Source organism: Oncorhynchus clarkii, chromosome 25 (assembly GCF_045791955.1).
Source record: "Oncorhynchus clarkii lewisi isolate Uvic-CL-2024 chromosome 25, UVic_Ocla_1.0, whole genome shotgun sequence".
NCBI lineage: Eukaryota > Metazoa > Chordata > Actinopteri > Salmoniformes > Salmonidae > Oncorhynchus > Oncorhynchus clarkii.
In genome coordinates, this window is record NC_092171.1 from 44,965,707 (window position 1) to 44,982,454 (window position 16,748).

At 45.5% G+C, this 16,748-nt stretch overlaps 1 protein-coding gene across 6 annotated transcripts in view; it reads right to left on the minus strand.

Moving 5' to 3' along the window:
* Nucleotides 1-312: 312 nt before the first annotated feature.
* Nucleotides 313-16,748, minus strand: part of LOC139383328 (lysyl oxidase homolog 3B-like) — a 61,177-nt gene continuing 44,741 nt past the window's right edge. For 3 of the 6 annotated variants that reach the window (XM_071127823.1, XM_071127822.1, XM_071127820.1), the window contains 7 exons: nucleotides 14,077-14,247; nucleotides 10,343-10,502; nucleotides 9,367-9,610; nucleotides 7,770-7,885; nucleotides 2,670-2,806; nucleotides 1,927-2,038; nucleotides 313-1,768 (listed from right to left, as the gene is read on the minus strand). In XM_071127823.1, the coding sequence (XP_070983924.1) occupies nucleotides 1,695-1,768; nucleotides 1,927-2,038; nucleotides 2,670-2,806; nucleotides 7,770-7,885; nucleotides 9,367-9,610; nucleotides 10,343-10,502; nucleotides 14,077-14,247 (1,014 nt within the window). In that variant the 3' untranslated portion in view covers nucleotides 313-1,694. Of the gene's footprint in view, nucleotides 1,769-1,926; nucleotides 2,039-2,669; nucleotides 2,807-7,769; nucleotides 7,886-9,366; nucleotides 9,611-10,342; nucleotides 10,503-11,760; nucleotides 11,917-14,076; nucleotides 14,248-16,748 lie in introns of all 6 variants that reach the window. The other 3 variants (XM_071127821.1, XM_071127819.1, XM_071127824.1) reach the window with 2 other exon arrangements.

Consider the following 16,748-nt stretch of genomic DNA (forward strand, 5'->3'; position numbering starts at 1 on the left):
TATGGTAGAGAATTCTCTGATAACAGCTCAGGTGGACATACCTGAAGTCAGCGTGCCAATTGCACGCTCCCTCAAAACTTAAAACAGCTGTGGCATTGTGTTGTGTGATAAACTGCACCTTTTATAGTGGCCTTTTATTGTCCCCAGCACAAGGTGCACCTGTGTAATAATCATGGTGTTTAATCAGCTTCTTGATATGCCACACCTGTCAGGTAGATGGATTATCTTGGCAAAGGAGAAATTCTCAATAACAGGGATGTAAAAAAAATTGTGCACAACATTTTAGAGAAATAAGCATTTTGTGCACATGGACAATTTATGGGATCTTTTATTTCAGCTCATGAAACATGGGACCAACACTTTACAATTTGCGTTTACCCTAGGGTCCGGAGTACTACGGGTTTTCTGATGATTAATTGCACCCACCTGGTGTCCCAGGTCTAAATCAGTCCCTGATTAGAGGGGAATCACCCAGATGGTGTCCCAGGTCTAAATCAGTCCCTGATTAGAGGGGAATCACCCACCTGGTGTCCCAGGTCTAAATCAGTCCCTGATTAGAGGGGAATCACCCACCTGGTGTCCCAGGTCTAAATCAGGCTCTGATTAAAGGGGAAGAATGAAAAAAGCAGTGGAACTGGCTTCAAGGTCCAGATTTGAATTTGATCTAAATAGATCTTCACGTGTGAACTATGAGAACTACATGGAGATGCAACAACATTGGATGGTTCGACTGTGATACCTCAGGTCATTATGAAGATGTCTTGTAGCAGAATAAGGACGAGCGGCTTCTCCTGAGGTGTATTCATTAGTGCACAGCGTAGCAAAACAACTGAAAACGTTTTGCAACGAAACCAAAGAGCTTATATTGGACAAATGTAGGTAGGTCCTTCACCTGTTTTCGTTTGCTTCTGCTTGGTTCCTAGTGAATACACCTCTGGGTCACCTTTCAAAACTACAGACTGGACAACAAAAAAATAACTAAACTTCATTCATAACTTTAACAAAACATGAATGAAAAAGTTGAACGTCAGACATCAATCAGTCAAACATGAATTAAGACTAGTATGATATCATATGACTTGTTCTTCTGTGACTTGTTCTTCTGTGAAATTTAGCATAATATACTCACGTTTGAACAAAAACAAAATCTGAAATAAGTTTGTTAAAAAATAAAATCTTAGAGCACTAAGTATTCAAGTATAATAACAAAAACACTGGCATACACCAACACATTCACTATGTAACATACACCAACACATGATTCACCATATAGCTCCTCCCGTCAAGGCCTGGATTCAATCTGACCCGCGGTAGAGCGAGCTTGACATTTTAAAGGTCATTTGAAGCCGACACACAGAGCGTTTTACCGTGAATGCGGTCTCTGCAAACGCAGGAAACAACGCCTTTTAATTAAAATGTGCATCGGTCGACAAAATGCGTTCGGATTGAATCCTAGTCTAAGATCACTTGCTGACTGCTGCCCTGTGGAATGTTGCTTGTGATTTAATGATGTTGGTTGTGATTGGTTGGTTGGTTTGGGATATGATAATGAATTGGGTTTCTGGCAGGTAGATAGGTGATGGAGGGTTTGGTGATTGGTTATCCCATTGTTGAACATGGTTAGACGCATCAGCCACCCCCTTTTTTTGTTTGTACAATGGGGGTCTGATGAGATTGGTGTGTTGCTAGGCAGATTATGAGATCTGGTTGTTGAGCTGTCCTGGGTATTTCTCAAACTTCCTCTCTGCCTCCTCACTGAAGGCATCACCTGTAGGGGCAACCGACAGTCAGAGACAGAAAGCAGCGGAAGAGTCTGGAACAAACCAGGGGTATGTCTGAAATGACACCATATTTCCTCTATAGGACCTTATTCAGACTGGTGACCATTCAATAAAACATGACACATCTCGGTGTACAGGTCCTCACCCATATGGCAGTTGTGAAGCCAGATCCGGTGGCCGTCGTACTTGCAGTTGCATTTCATGGCGTTGTTGGTGAAGTCACTCTCTGCCACTTCAAAGTTTGGATTGATCACAATCTGTAAGGATTTGAACGTCAAACACAAGAGGTAAATGATACGGAGTTCACGTTAAAATAATTCTGTCACTCCATAATTTGCAGTGTGTCTGGAGGTTCCGGGCCCCTAAAGGCGTTTGGTGAGTTTTCAAAGGGTTCATGAAAAAGCAACGGGGAAAGAATAAATGCAGACAGAAAAAATGCAGACAGAAAAAATGCAGACAGAATAAATGCAGACAAAATCAATGCAGACAGAATCAATGCAGACAGAATAAATGCAGACAGAAAAAATGCAGACAGAATAAATGCAGACAAAATCAATGCAGACAGAATCAATGCAGACAGAATAAATGCAGACAGAAAAATGCAGACAGAAAAAATGCAGACAGAATAAATGCAGACTAAATCAATGCAGACAGAATCAATGCAGACAGAATAAATGCAGACAGAAACATGCAGACAGAATCAATACAGACAGAATACATGCAGACAGAATAAATGCAGACAGAATAAATGCAGAAGAATTTCACACACTCAAATTTGTAGTTTGCCATATTTCTAAACTTCGTGCAGTTACACATTTTGGAAGTTCTGTGTCTGATTCGGCTTCCCCAGGATTTAAAATAATAAGCCTCTTAAAAATGGTAGTCCACCTGTAGGATGTAGTTTCCTGGTTTGATGTCGGTGATGTCGATCCACTGGCAATCGATGTCATGGCGATACAGGTCCCAACACCCCACGGTGATGCCCTGCTCTCCAAAGTTAGCACATTCATACCGCTTAGAGATACCTGGAGAACACAGAACACTCCTACCACTTAGAGATACCTGGAGAACACAGATACACTCCTACCACTTAGAGATACCTGGAGAACACAGATACACTCCTACCACTTAGAGATACCTGGAGAACACAGATACACTCCTACCTCTTAGAGATACCTGGAGAACACAGATACACTCCTACCTCTTAGAGATACCTAGAGAACACAGATACACTCCTACCACTTAGAGATACCTAGAGAACACAGATACACTCCTACCTCTTAGAGATACCTGGAGAACACAGATACACTCCTACCTCTTAGAGATACCTGGAGAACACAGATACACTCCTACCACTTAGAGATACCTGGAGAACACAGATACACTCCTACCTCTTAGAGATACCTAGAGAACACAGATACACTCCTACCTCTTAGAGATACCTGGAGAACACAGATACACTCCTACCTCTTAGAGATACCTGGAGAACACAGATACACTCCTACCTCTTAGAGATACCTGGAGAACACAGATACACTCCTACCTCTTAGAGATACCTGGAGAACACAGAACACCCCTACCACTTAGAGATACCTGGAGAACACAGAACACCCCTACCTCTTAGAGATACCTGGAGAACACAGATACACTCCTACCTCTTAGAGATACCTGGAGAACACAGATACACTCCTACCTCTTAGAGATACCTAGAGAACACAGATACACTCCTACCACTTAGAGATACCTAGAGAACACAGATACACTCCTACCTCTTAGAGATACCTAGAGAACACAGATACACTCCTACCACTTAGAGATACCTAGAGAAGACAGATACACTCCTACCTCTTAGAGATACCTGGAGAACACAGATACACTCCTACCTCTTAGAGATACCTGGAGAACACAGATACACTCCTACCTCTTAGAGATACCTAGAGAAGACAGATACACTCCTACCTCTTAGAGATACCTGGAGAACACAGATACACTCCTACCTCTTAGAGATACCTGGAGAACACAGAACACCCCTACCACTTAGAGATACCTGGAGAACACAGAACACCCCTACCTCTTAGAGATACCTGGAGAACACAGAACACCCCTACCTCTTAGAGATACCTAGAGAACACAGATACACTCCTACCTCTTAGAGATACCTGGAGAACACAGATACACTCCTACCTCTTAGAGATACCTAGAGAACACAGATACACTCCTACCACTTAGAGATACCTAGAGAACACAGATACACTCCTACCTCTTAGAGATACCTAGAGAACACAGATACACTCCTACCACTTAGAGATACCTAGAGAACACAGATACACTCCTACCACTTAGAGATACCTGGAGAACACAGAACACCCCTACCACTTAGAGATACCTGGAGAACACAGAACACCCCTACCTCTTAGAGATACCTGGAGAACACAGAACACCCCTACCTCTTAGAGATACCTAGAGAACACAGATACACTCCTACCTCTTAGAGATACCTGGAGAACACAGATACACTCCTACCTCTTAGAGATACCTAGAGAACACAGATACACTCCTACCACTTAGAGATACCTAGAGAACACAGATACACTCCTACCTCTTAGAGATACCTAGAGAACACAGATACACTCCTACCACTTAGAGATACCTAGAGAAGACAGATACACTCCTACCTCTTAGAGATACCTGGAGAACACAGATACACTCCTACCTCTTAGAGATACCTGGAGAACACAGATACACTCCTACCTCTTAGAGATACCTGGAGAACACAGAACACCCCTACCTCTTAGAGATACCTAGAGAACACAGATACACTCCTACCTCTTAGAGATACCTGGAGAACACAGATACACTCCTACCTCTTAGAGATACCTAGAGAACACAGATACACTCCTACCACTTAGAGATACCTAGAGAACACAGATACACTCCTACCTCTTAGAGATACCTAGAGAACACAGATACACTCCTACCACTTAGAGATACCTAGAGAAGACAGATACACTCCTACCTCTTAGAGATACCTGGAGAACACAGATACACTCCTACCTCTTAGAGATACCTGGAGAACACAGATACACTCCTACCTCTTAGAGATACCTGGAGAACACAGATACACTCCTACCTCTTAGAGATACCTGGAGAACACAGATACACTCCTACCTCTTAGAGATACCTAGAGAAGACAGATACACTCCTACCTCTTAGAGATACCTGGAGAACACAGATACACTCCTACCTCTTAGAGATACCTGGAGAACACAGAACACCCCTACCACTTAGAGATACCTGGAGAACACAGATACACTCCTACCTCTTAGAGATACCTGGAGAACACAGATACACTCCTACCTCTTAGAGATACCTGGAGAACACAGATACACTCCTACCTCTTAGAGATACCTGGAGAACACAGATACACTCCTACCTCTTAGAGATACCTGGAGAACACAGAACACCCCTACCACTTAGAGATACCTGGAGAACACAGAACACCCCTACCTCTTAGAGATACCTGGAGAACACAGAACACCCCTACCTCTTAGAGATACCTAGAGAACACAGATACACTCCTACCTCTTAGAGATACCTGGAGAACACAGATACACTCCTACCTCTTAGAGATACCTAGAGAACACAGATACACTCCTACCACTTAGAGATACCTAGAGAACACAGATACACTCCTACCTCTTAGAGATACCTAGAGAACACAGATACACTCCTACCACTTAGAGATACCTAGAGAAGACAGATACACTCCTACCTCTTAGAGATACCTGGAGAACACAGATACACTCCTACCTCTTAGAGATACCTGGAGAACACAGATACACTCCTACCTCTTAGAGATACCTAGAGAAGACAGATACACTCCTACCTCTTAGAGATACCTGGAGAACACAGATACACTCCTACCTCTTAGAGATACCTGGAGAACACAGAACACCCCTACCACTTAGAGATACCTGGAGAACACAGAACACCCCTACCTCTTAGAGATACCTGGAGAACACAGATACACTCCTACCTCTTAGAGATACCTGGAGAACACAGATACACTCCTACCTCTTAGAGATACCTAGAGAACACAGATACACTCCTACCACTTAGAGATACCTAGAGAACACAGATACACTCCTACCTCTTAGAGATACCTAGAGAACACAGATACACTCCTACCACTTAGAGATACCTAGAGAACACAGATACACTCCTACCACTTAGAGATACCTGGAGAACACAGAACACCCCTACCACTTAGAGATACCTGGAGAACACAGAACACCCCTACCTCTTAGAGATACCTGGAGAACACAGAACACCCCTACCTCTTAGAGATACCTAGAGAACACAGATACACTCCTACCTCTTAGAGATACCTGGAGAACACAGATACACTCCTACCTCTTAGAGATACCTAGAGAACACAGATACACTCCTACCACTTAGAGATACCTAGAGAACACAGATACACTCCTACCTCTTAGAGATACCTAGAGAACACAGATACACTCCTACCACTTAGAGATACCTAGAGAAGACAGATACACTCCTACCTCTTAGAGATACCTGGAGAACACAGATACACTCCTACCTCTTAGAGATACCTGGAGAACACAGATACACTCCTACCTCTTAGAGATACCTGGAGAACACAGATACACTCCTACCTCTTAGAGATACCTAGAGAACACAGATACACTCCTACCTCTTAGAGATACCTGGAGAACACAGAACACCCCTACCTCTTAGAGATACCTAGAGAACACAGATACACTCCTACCTCTTAGAGATACCTGGAGAACACAGATACACTCCTACCTCTTAGAGATACCTAGAGAACACAGATACACTCCTACCACTTAGAGATACCTAGAGAACACAGATACACTCCTACCTCTTAGAGATACCTAGAGAACACAGATACACTCCTACCACTTAGAGATACCTAGAGAAGACAGATACACTCCTACCTCTTAGAGATACCTGGAGAACACAGATACACTCCTACCTCTTAGAGATACCTGGAGAACACAGATACACTCCTACCTCTTAGAGATACCTGGAGAACACAGATACACTCCTACCTCTTAGAGATACCTAGAGAAGACAGATACACTCCTACCTCTTAGAGATACCTGGAGAACACAGATACACTCCTACCTCTTAGAGATACCTGGAGAACACAGAACACCCCTACCACTTAGAGATACCTGGAGAACACAGATACACTCCTACCTCTTAGAGATACCTGGAGAACACAGAACACCCCTACCACTTAGAGATACCTGGAGAACACAGAACACCCCTACCTCTTAGAGATACCTGGAGAACACAGATACACTCCTACCACTTAGAGATACCTGGAGAACACAGAACACCCCTACCACTTAGAGATACCTAGAGAACACAGATACACTCCTACCACTTAGAGATACCTAGAGAACACAGATACACTCCTACCACTTAGAGATACCTAGAGAACACAGATACACTCCTACCACTTAGAGATACCTAGAGAACACAGATACACTCCTACCACTTAGAGATACCTAGAGAACACAGATACACTCCTACCTCTTAGAGATACCTAGAGAACACAGATACACTCCTACCTCTTAGAGATACCTGGAGAACACAGATACACTCCTACCACTTAGAGATACCTAGAGAACACAGATACACTCCTACCTCTTAGAGATACCTAGAGAAGACAGTTTACAACTATTAGACTTTTAACCAAAAATACTATATCCTCCAAAACCAGATACAAAATGTTTCACTTGGATTTGGATAAGATATCCCTAATCTTAACACTCAAAAATAGGCCATATTTGATTGGCTGGTCATCTAGGGAAGTCTGATCTGATTGGATGGCACGCCAATAGACTCTGTTCTGATTGGGTGGACAGTAGTAGACTGTTCTGATTGAATAGACTTCCAGTAGACTGTTTTGATTGGTTTGCCTCCCAGACTCACCCTCGTGACACTCGGTGTCCTCTAGACAGAAGGAAGCCTTGTGTCCCTCAGCCACCTTGGTCCCATTGGATGACAGCAGGTCGTAGTGGGTAAAGATGTCCATGCTGTGGTAGTGCCTGCATGGGGAGTGCAACAGCAGTGAAGAATCATTAAAAACTATTATACCAGTCATACAGTATCTGTCATACCTGTTATACCTGTCATATCTGTCATACCTGTCATACCTGTCATACCTGTTTTACCTGTCATATCTGTCATATATGTCATACCTGTCATACCTGGTATACCTGTCATACCTGTCATACCTGTCATATATGTCATACCTGTCATACCTGTCATATCTGTCATACCTGTCATACCTGTTATACCTGTCATATCTGTCATATATGTCATACCTGTCATACCTGTCATATCTGTCATACCTGTTATACCTGTCATATCTGTCATACCTGTCACATCTGTCATACCTGTCATACCTGTCGTATCTGTCGTACCTATCGTACCTGTCATACCTGTCATACCTGTCATACCTGTCAAATCTATCATACCTGTTGTATCTGTTACACCTGTCATACGTGTTACACATTTTAAATCTGTCATATCTTTCATAACTGTTTAGCCTTAACTAATCTAATCTAATATCTAATATTAACTAATCTAATCAAATATAATATCTAATATTAACTAATCTAATATAATATATTAACTAATCTAATCTAATATCATATCTAATATAAGCATTGAACTCAAGTTTCCGGACAATGTCAAATGTGATATAGCGAAGCCCCTGAGTGAGCTGGGTGGGCAATTACGCAGGTACTTTCCCAAAATGGACGACACAAACAACTGGATTTGTTATCCCTTTCATGCCCTGCCTCCAGTCCACTTACCGATATCTGATCAAGAGAGCCTCATCAAAATTGCAACAAGCGGTTCTGTAAAAATCTAATTTAAATCAGAAGCCACTGTCAGATTTCTGGATAGGGCTGCGCTCAGAGTATCCTGCCTTGGCAAAAAAGACACTGATGCCCTTTGCAACCAGTACCTATGTGAGAGTGGATTCTCGGCCCTCACTAGCATGAAAACTAAATACAGGCTCAGACTGTGTGTGGAAAATTATTTAAGACTGAGTCTCTCTTCAATACAACACAACATTGTAGAGTTATGTGCATCCTTTCAAGCACACCCTTCTCATTAACCTGTGGTGAGTTATTCACCATTTTCGATGAACAAATAAGGTTGTATATGTAAGATGGTTAAATAAAGAGCAAAATGATTATTATTTTATTATTATTTATGCCCTGGTCCTATAAGAGGTCTTGGTCACTTCCCACGAGCCGGGTTGTGACAAAAACATAACACTCATTCTGATGTTTAATAAATGTATCGTATAGTGTGTGTGTGTGTGTGTGTGTGTGTGTGTGTGTGTGTGTGTGTGTGTGGCAGGCTTACAATGATGGCAAAAAACAACATTTGAGAGTGCGCTGACCCTGGTGCTAGAGGGGGTCCGCAGCTGGAGGTTGAATGTTTTAAGGGGTACGGGACTATAAAAACGTTTGGGAACCACAAATCTAGATGACTAGGTTGCCATAGTTACCCGTGACAGGCGTGCCAGACCCAGGAGTGGCGTCCAGCCTTGGGCCTGAAGTCGGCCCGTCCGATGTTGTGGATCTGAGAGGAGAACCGTAGCAGGCGGCGGTGTCCGTAGGGCCAGTTAGCACTAGCAGCAGACTTAGACAGGCAGTTCTCCTCCGCTGCGCAGTACAACATGTGGAGCGGGCGGTCCTCAATGTACACGGACTGCTGGACCAGGGGAGCATTCAGGACCAGGTCAGACGCAGCTGGGAGGAGAGAGGAGGAGAGGAGGAGGGGGAGGAGGAGAGGAGGAGGAGGGGAGGAGGAGGGGGAGGAGGAGAGAGGAGGAGGGGGAGGAGGAGAGGAGATGAGGGAAGAGGAGAGGGGAGGAGAGGAGGAGAGGAGATAGGAAGAGGAGAGGGGGAGAGGAGAGGAAGAGGAGAGGGGGAGGAGAGGAGAGGAGGAGGAGGCGGCGGAGGAGGGGAGGAGGAGGGGGAGGAGGAGAGAGGAGGAGGGGAGGAGGGGAGGAGGAGGAGGGGAGGAGGAGGGGAGGAGGAGGAGAGGAGATGAGGAAAGAGGAGAGGGGGAGGAGAGGAGATGAGGGAAGAGGAGAGGGGAGGAGAGGAGGAGAGGAGATAGGAAGAGGAGAGGGGGAGAGGAGAGGAAGAGGAGAGGGGGAGGAGAGGAGAGGAGGAGAGGAGATGAGGGATGAAGAGGAGGAGAAGAGAGAAGAAGAGGGTAATAACGTCAACATGTAGTTTCCAGCTCAATTTTAGTTCCTTCTATGTCAGTTGATTACATTGTATAATAACAAGCCAATACTATATCTGTATCAATGTATAATAACAAACTTTATCTAGCTCATACTGGTTGAGCATTCTGGTCACCCACTCTAGAATCGTAGGGTTTATTCATGTTTATGATTCTGTTACTGTGATACTAACGCTTACGATTGTGTCATAACACTGTTGCGTCCATTTATAAACAGCGTAACTCACTCTCTGAGCAGATGACGCCGGCAGAGAACTTGGCAGCTGTCTTCTGACAGCTGACGGTTCTGTGATGCTGACAGTGGCTCAGAGACATCTCGCTCCCTGTACACTTCACTCCACTCATCACCATCTCTGTTACGTTACTGCTGTCCCAGTACCATGTTTCCTTAGAGATGGGGGGGAGGGGAGGGGGAGGGGGAGGGGCAGGATAAACAAAAAAACACACACAAACAGAGCACAGACATTAAGAGGTTCTGATTTATAAAGTGCTTTTGCCAGTAACTCAAAGTGCAATACACACATAGAAACAAATCAATCCAAAAGGGTTCTTTAGGTGTCCCCATGGAAGAACCCTTCTAATGACCGTTGTGGGTTCCAGTTAGAACCCAGTTTGACTTGAACGTAGAACCCTCTGCGAAAAGGGTTCTATCTGCAACCAAAATGGATTCATCAATGGGTTCAACCATGACGACAGCCAAAGAGCCCTTTTTATGTTCTACATCAAGGTTTGGTAACTTTCGTCACCCCTTTTTATCCCCCATCCCCCGTCTAACACACCTGACTCCAATAATCAACTAATTATATCAACTAACTAATCTTCAATTTAGAACAAGATTAGTTTAATCAGCTGTGTTTGCTAGGGTTGGGAAAAAACTGTGACAACACTCTGGCCCCCTAAGGACTGGAGTGGCCCATCCCCGTACTAGATAGGACTTTTTCTGTTTTCTTGTGTACTGGGGAAACTCACCTCTTCCTCATCCAACTCATCCACCACCAATGTGTAGCACCCACCTGAGTGATGCAACTCATTTGTGCCAGAATGGTCACCACACATCAGCTGGCAAGTTGGAGAGGTGAGGAGTGATATACAGTATGTCAATTAGGTTAGCATTCATGCTAATTCATGGCAGATAAATGCATTTAAATGTGTGCACGATCAACAATTTATAAACGACTGATGAAATGGATTGCCCATCTCATCAATCTGCCTGTGAAAAGCAACTTGCTCAGCCTCTGACTAAAAGACACCTTACAACTATGATAAGGCAGTACAGTAGAATACCTTAACTCAGAGAACTATTGACTTTCTTCTCTGTGCTTTAAAGAAAAGAGAAACCTGAACGCTGCTCTTGCTGGTAGCATAGCTTGATTAAAGAGCAGTGTGCCGGTTTCTCTTTTATAAAGAGCAGTGTGCCGGTTTCTCTTTTATAAAGAGCAGTGTGCCGGTTTCTCTTTTATAACGAGCAGTGTGCCGGTTTCTCTTTTCTTGGACGTTAATTACCTTCAACAAGATAACTCCGATGTGAGTCTCTGTCAGGTAAGACAACTACATGTCCCTATATGGTGATAAGGGAGTAGAATACTTTGGCTCGTAGGAATGAGCCGCGGTATTTACATTTCTGCTTCTCCCAGTGTTTACTCACAGTGATGGCATGCATGGAGTATCCCAGGCCTAGCTGTCTGCAGGCTACCATGGCCTCTTTAGTGGTCCAGCCTGCAGAACACACCGTGCCCCACCGCGCCCCCACCTGAACCTCCACACGGCCCTCATAGTACGTCCTGCCTCCCACGATACGCACCTGCAGAAGGGGCCCTAGGGGAAGTCAGTGATAGGCCACTTTCTGTGCATTTCCACTGGGGATTTACGTCTCAGACTTATCCCCTAGGAGACGTCAATCAGATGTCCTGTCTGTAGCCTGTCTGTGCTTCCTCTAATCCAGTGTTTCCCAACTCTGGCCCTCCAGTACCCCCAACACCCTGGTCCTCCAGTACCCCCAACACCCTGGTCCTCCAGTGCCCCCAACACTCTGGTCCTCCAGTACCCCCAACACCCTGGTCCTCCAGGGCCCCCAACACCCTGGTCCTCCAGTACCCCCAACACCCTGGTCCTCCAGTACCCCCCAACACCCTGGTCCTCCAGTACCCCCCAACACCCTGGTCCTCCAGTACCCCCCAACACCCTGGTCCTCCAGTGCCCCCAACACCCTGGTCCTCCAGTACCCCCAACACTCTGGTCCTCCAGTACCCCCAACACCCTGGTCCTCCAGTGCCCCCAACACCCTGGTCCTCCAGTACCCCCAACACCCTGGTCCTCCAGTACCCCCAACACTCTGGTCCTCCAGTACCCCCAACACCCTGGTCCTCCAGTACCCCCCAACACCCTGGTCCTCCAGTACCCCCCAACACCCTGGTCCTCCAGTACCCCCCAACACCCTGGTCCTCCAGTGCCCCCAACACCCTGGTCCTCCAGTACCCCCAACACTCTGGTCCTCCAGTACCCCCAACACCCTGGTCCTCCAGTGCCCCCAACACCCTGGTCCTCCAGTACCCCCAACACCCTGGTCCTCCAGTACCCCCAACACTCTGGTCCTCCAGTACCCCCAACACCCTGGTCCTCCAGTACCCCCAACACCTGGTCCTCCAGTACCCCCAAAACCCTGGTCCTCCAGTACCCCCAACACCCTGGTTCTCCAGTACCCCCCAACACCCTGGTTCTCCAGTACCCCCCAACACCCTGGTCCTCCAGTACCCCCCAACACCCTGGTCCTCCAGTACCCCCAACACCCTGGTCCTCCAGTACCCCCAACACCCCAACACCCTGGTCCTCCAGTACCCCCCAACACCCTGGTCCTCCAGTAGCCCCCAACACCCTAACACCCTGGTCCTCCAGTAGCCCCCAACACCCTGGTCCTCCAGTACCCCCCAACACCCCGGTCCTCCAGTAGCCCCCAACACCCTTACACCCTGGTCCTCCAGTAGCCCCGAACACCCCTACACCCTGGTCCTCCATTAGCCCCAAACACCCTGGTCCTCCAGTACCCCCCCCAACACCAGGGTGTACTGGAGGACCAGAGTTGGGAAACACTGCGCACGTGTCAAATGCCAGACCTTGAGGGCCCAGTCTCTCATAGAATAACATGTCAGTCCTTGAGGGCCCAGTGTCTCATAGAATAACATGTCAGTCCTTGAGGGCCCAGTGTCTCATAGAATAAAATGTCAGTCCTTGAGGGCCAGGAGTTTGCTGATGCAGCTGCTGCTGTGGGATTAGTCCATAGACTCATAGAATAACATGTCAGAATGAACATGTCAGGGTGAGTCATGGAGCGGGGGAGCTACATTGGTTCCTTCCTGGTGGGCAGGGAGAACCAATGAGGTGTATGGTATGGTTGGCTGTTGGCTCATCACCCGCAGCAATGGGGTGGGGTTGGGGGATTTAGTATAAACCAGTGGTATTCAAACTTCTTAAGTGAGGACCTCATTTTGTACCCGAGAATTTCTGGGGACCCAATTTTTTTCATATCTCCTATCAAAATTGAGTTAACAAATACATACATTTACTCAATAAAATGTTATTTTCAAATGATCTTTCTCAATATGGAATGTAGTTTGCATATTGTCCCATAAAAGGATCTGTACTCTGCATTTTTGGTTTAAAAATTTGGCGACCGCACCTGCAAATGACCCAGCGTGACCCCAACTCTGAATACCACTGGTCTAATGGTTAAGACAGTGGTTCCCGAGTGAGAGGTCCGCGGACCATGTCTGATTCGTTACATTATCATGATTGGTTGAGGCGATTCATGTAATATCATGATTGGTTGAGGGGATGTACGTGTGTTCCATAGTTGCCATGGTAAGTGAGGTTGGAGATTCATGGTAATTGTAGTCCACGGTTATAACCTGGTTTAAGCATATTATATTAGCAGTGGAAAAGCAGTTAGCTTGGCTAATAGACCTACTTGCAGGCCGTTGTTAGCGTAGCCTAGCCCCAGCTGTCTGCAGGCCACCATGGCCTCCTTGGTGCCCCAGGCCCCTCCACATATCAGGCCCCAGCTCCTGGTCCCGTTAGCCTCTGTGCTCAGCACCTCCACCCGCCCCTCATACCGCGTACGGCCCCCTGTCAGGCGGATCTGTGGGGGGCAGATGGGTTAGGAAGCAGAGGGCGGGTGTGTACGAGTAGGAGTGCGGAGATGGGGGAAGTAAGGTCCGGCTGAATACAAGACATTTAGCCACACTCTTCGAAAAAAGGGTTCCAAAAGGGTTCTTCGTCTGTCCCCATAGGATAACCTATTTGGTTCCAGGTAGAACCATTTTTGGTTCTAGGTAGAACCCTTTTGGGTTCCGTGTAGAACCCTCTGTGGAAAGGTTCTAGATACAGTGCATTCGGAAAATATTCAGACCCCTTGATTTTTTTCCACATTTTGTTACGTCACAGCCTTATTCTAGAATAGATTCAATAGTTTCTTTCCCTCATCAATCTACATACAATAGCCCATATCAGGTTGTTTTTTTCTCCAAATATACCATTTACATAAGTATTAAGACCCATTATTCTCGTCAGATTCTCTCAAGCTCTGTCAGGTTGGATGGGGAGCGTTGCTGCACAGCTATTTTCAGGTCTCTCCAGAGATGTTCGATCGGGTTCAAGTCCGGGCTCTGGCTGGGCCACTCAAGGACATTCAGAGACTTTTCCTGAAGCCACTCCTGGTTTGTCTTGGCTGTGTGCTTAGGGTCGTTGTCCTTTTGGAAGGTGAACCTTCGCCCTAGTTGTTACGTTCTGACCTTAGTTCCTTTGTTTTGTCTTTGTTTTAGTATGGTCAGGGCGTGAGTTAGGTGGGTTGTCGATGTTAGTTTTTCTATGTTTTGGGATTTCTGTGTTTGGCCTGGTATGGTTCTCAATCAGAGGCAGCTGTCTATCGTTGTCCCTGATTGAGAACCATACTTAGGCAGCCTGGTTTCACTTTTGAGTGGTGGGTGATTGTTTCCTGTGTCTGTGTTTGTACGGGACTGTTTCGATTTTCATTTGTTCATTCACGTTGTTATTTTGTATTTTTGTAGTGTTCAGTGTTATATATTAAAATGGACACTTACCACGCTGCACATTGGTCCGACCTCTCTTACTCCTCGTCAGAAGAAGAGGAGAATCGTTACACCAGTATGAGGTCCTGAGCGCAGGTTTTCATCAAGGATCTCTCTGCATTTAGCTCTGTTATCTTTCTCTCAATCCTGACTAGTCTCCCAGTCCTTGACACTGCATAACATCCCCACAGCATGATGCTGCCAGCACCATACTTCACCGTAGGGATGGAGCAAGGTTTCCTCCAGGCGTGACGCTTGGCATTCAGGCCAAAGAGTTCAATCTTGGTTTCATCAAACCAGAGAATCTTGTTTCTCATGATCTGAGAGTCCTTTAGGTGTCTTTTGGCAAACTCCAAGCGAGCTGTCATGTGCCTTTTACTGAGGAGTGGCTTCCGTCTGGCCACTCTACCATAAAGGCCTGATTGGTGGAGTGCTGCAGAGATGGTTGTCCTTCTGGAAGGTTCTCCCATCTCCACAGAGGAACTCCGGAGCTCTGTCAGAGTGACCATCAGGTTCTTGGTCACCTCCCTGACCAAGGCACTTCTCCCCTGATTGCTCATTTCGGCCCTGAGGCCAACTCTAGGAAGAGTCTTGGTGGTTCCAAACTTCTTCCATTTAAGAATGATGGAGCCCACTGTGTTATTGGGGACAATTTTTTGGTACCCTTCCTCAGATCTATGCCTCGACACAATCCTGTCTCTGAGCTCTACGGACAATTCCTTTGACCTCATGGCTTGGTTTTTGGTCTGACATGCACTGTCAACTTGTGGGACCTTATATAGATATGTAGACAGGTGTCTGCCTTTCCAAATCATGTTCAATCAATTGAATTTACCACAGGTGGACTCCAATGAAGTTGTAGAAACATCTCAAGGATGATCAATGGAAACAGGATGTACCTGAGCTCAATATTGAGTCTCATAGCAAAGGGTCTGAATACCTATCTAATGCATTTCTGTAAAAAAAAAATACATTTTTTACACTTGCGGACATTTCTAAAAATCTGTTTTCACTTTGTCTTTATGGTTTATTGTGTGTAGATTTTTATTAATTCAATCATTTTTAGAATAAGGCTGTAACGCAACAAAATGTACAAAAAGTCAAGGGGTCTGAATACTTTCTGAAGGCACTGTAGCACCTTGTTTTCTAAGAGTGTAGACATACTATGTCTGCATCTCAAATGGAACCCTGTTACCTATATAGTGCACTACTATAGACCAGAGCCCTATAGAACCCTGTTCCCTATATAGTGCACTACTATAGACCAGGGCCCTACAGAACCCTGTTCCCTATATAGTGCACTACTATAGACCAGGGCCCTATAGAACCCTATTCCCTGTTGAACAGGCCTGATTGGGTGCTATACGTTAGGTTAAGGGTTTCTGAAGCTCTTTGTTATGTATTGTTAAAGGCATGTATTGTTAAAGGCATGTATTGTTATGTATTGTTATGTACTGATATGTATTGTTAAAGGCATGTAGTGTTATGTATTGGTATGTATTGTTATGTATTGTTATGTAGTGTTATGTATTGGTATGTATTGTTATGTATT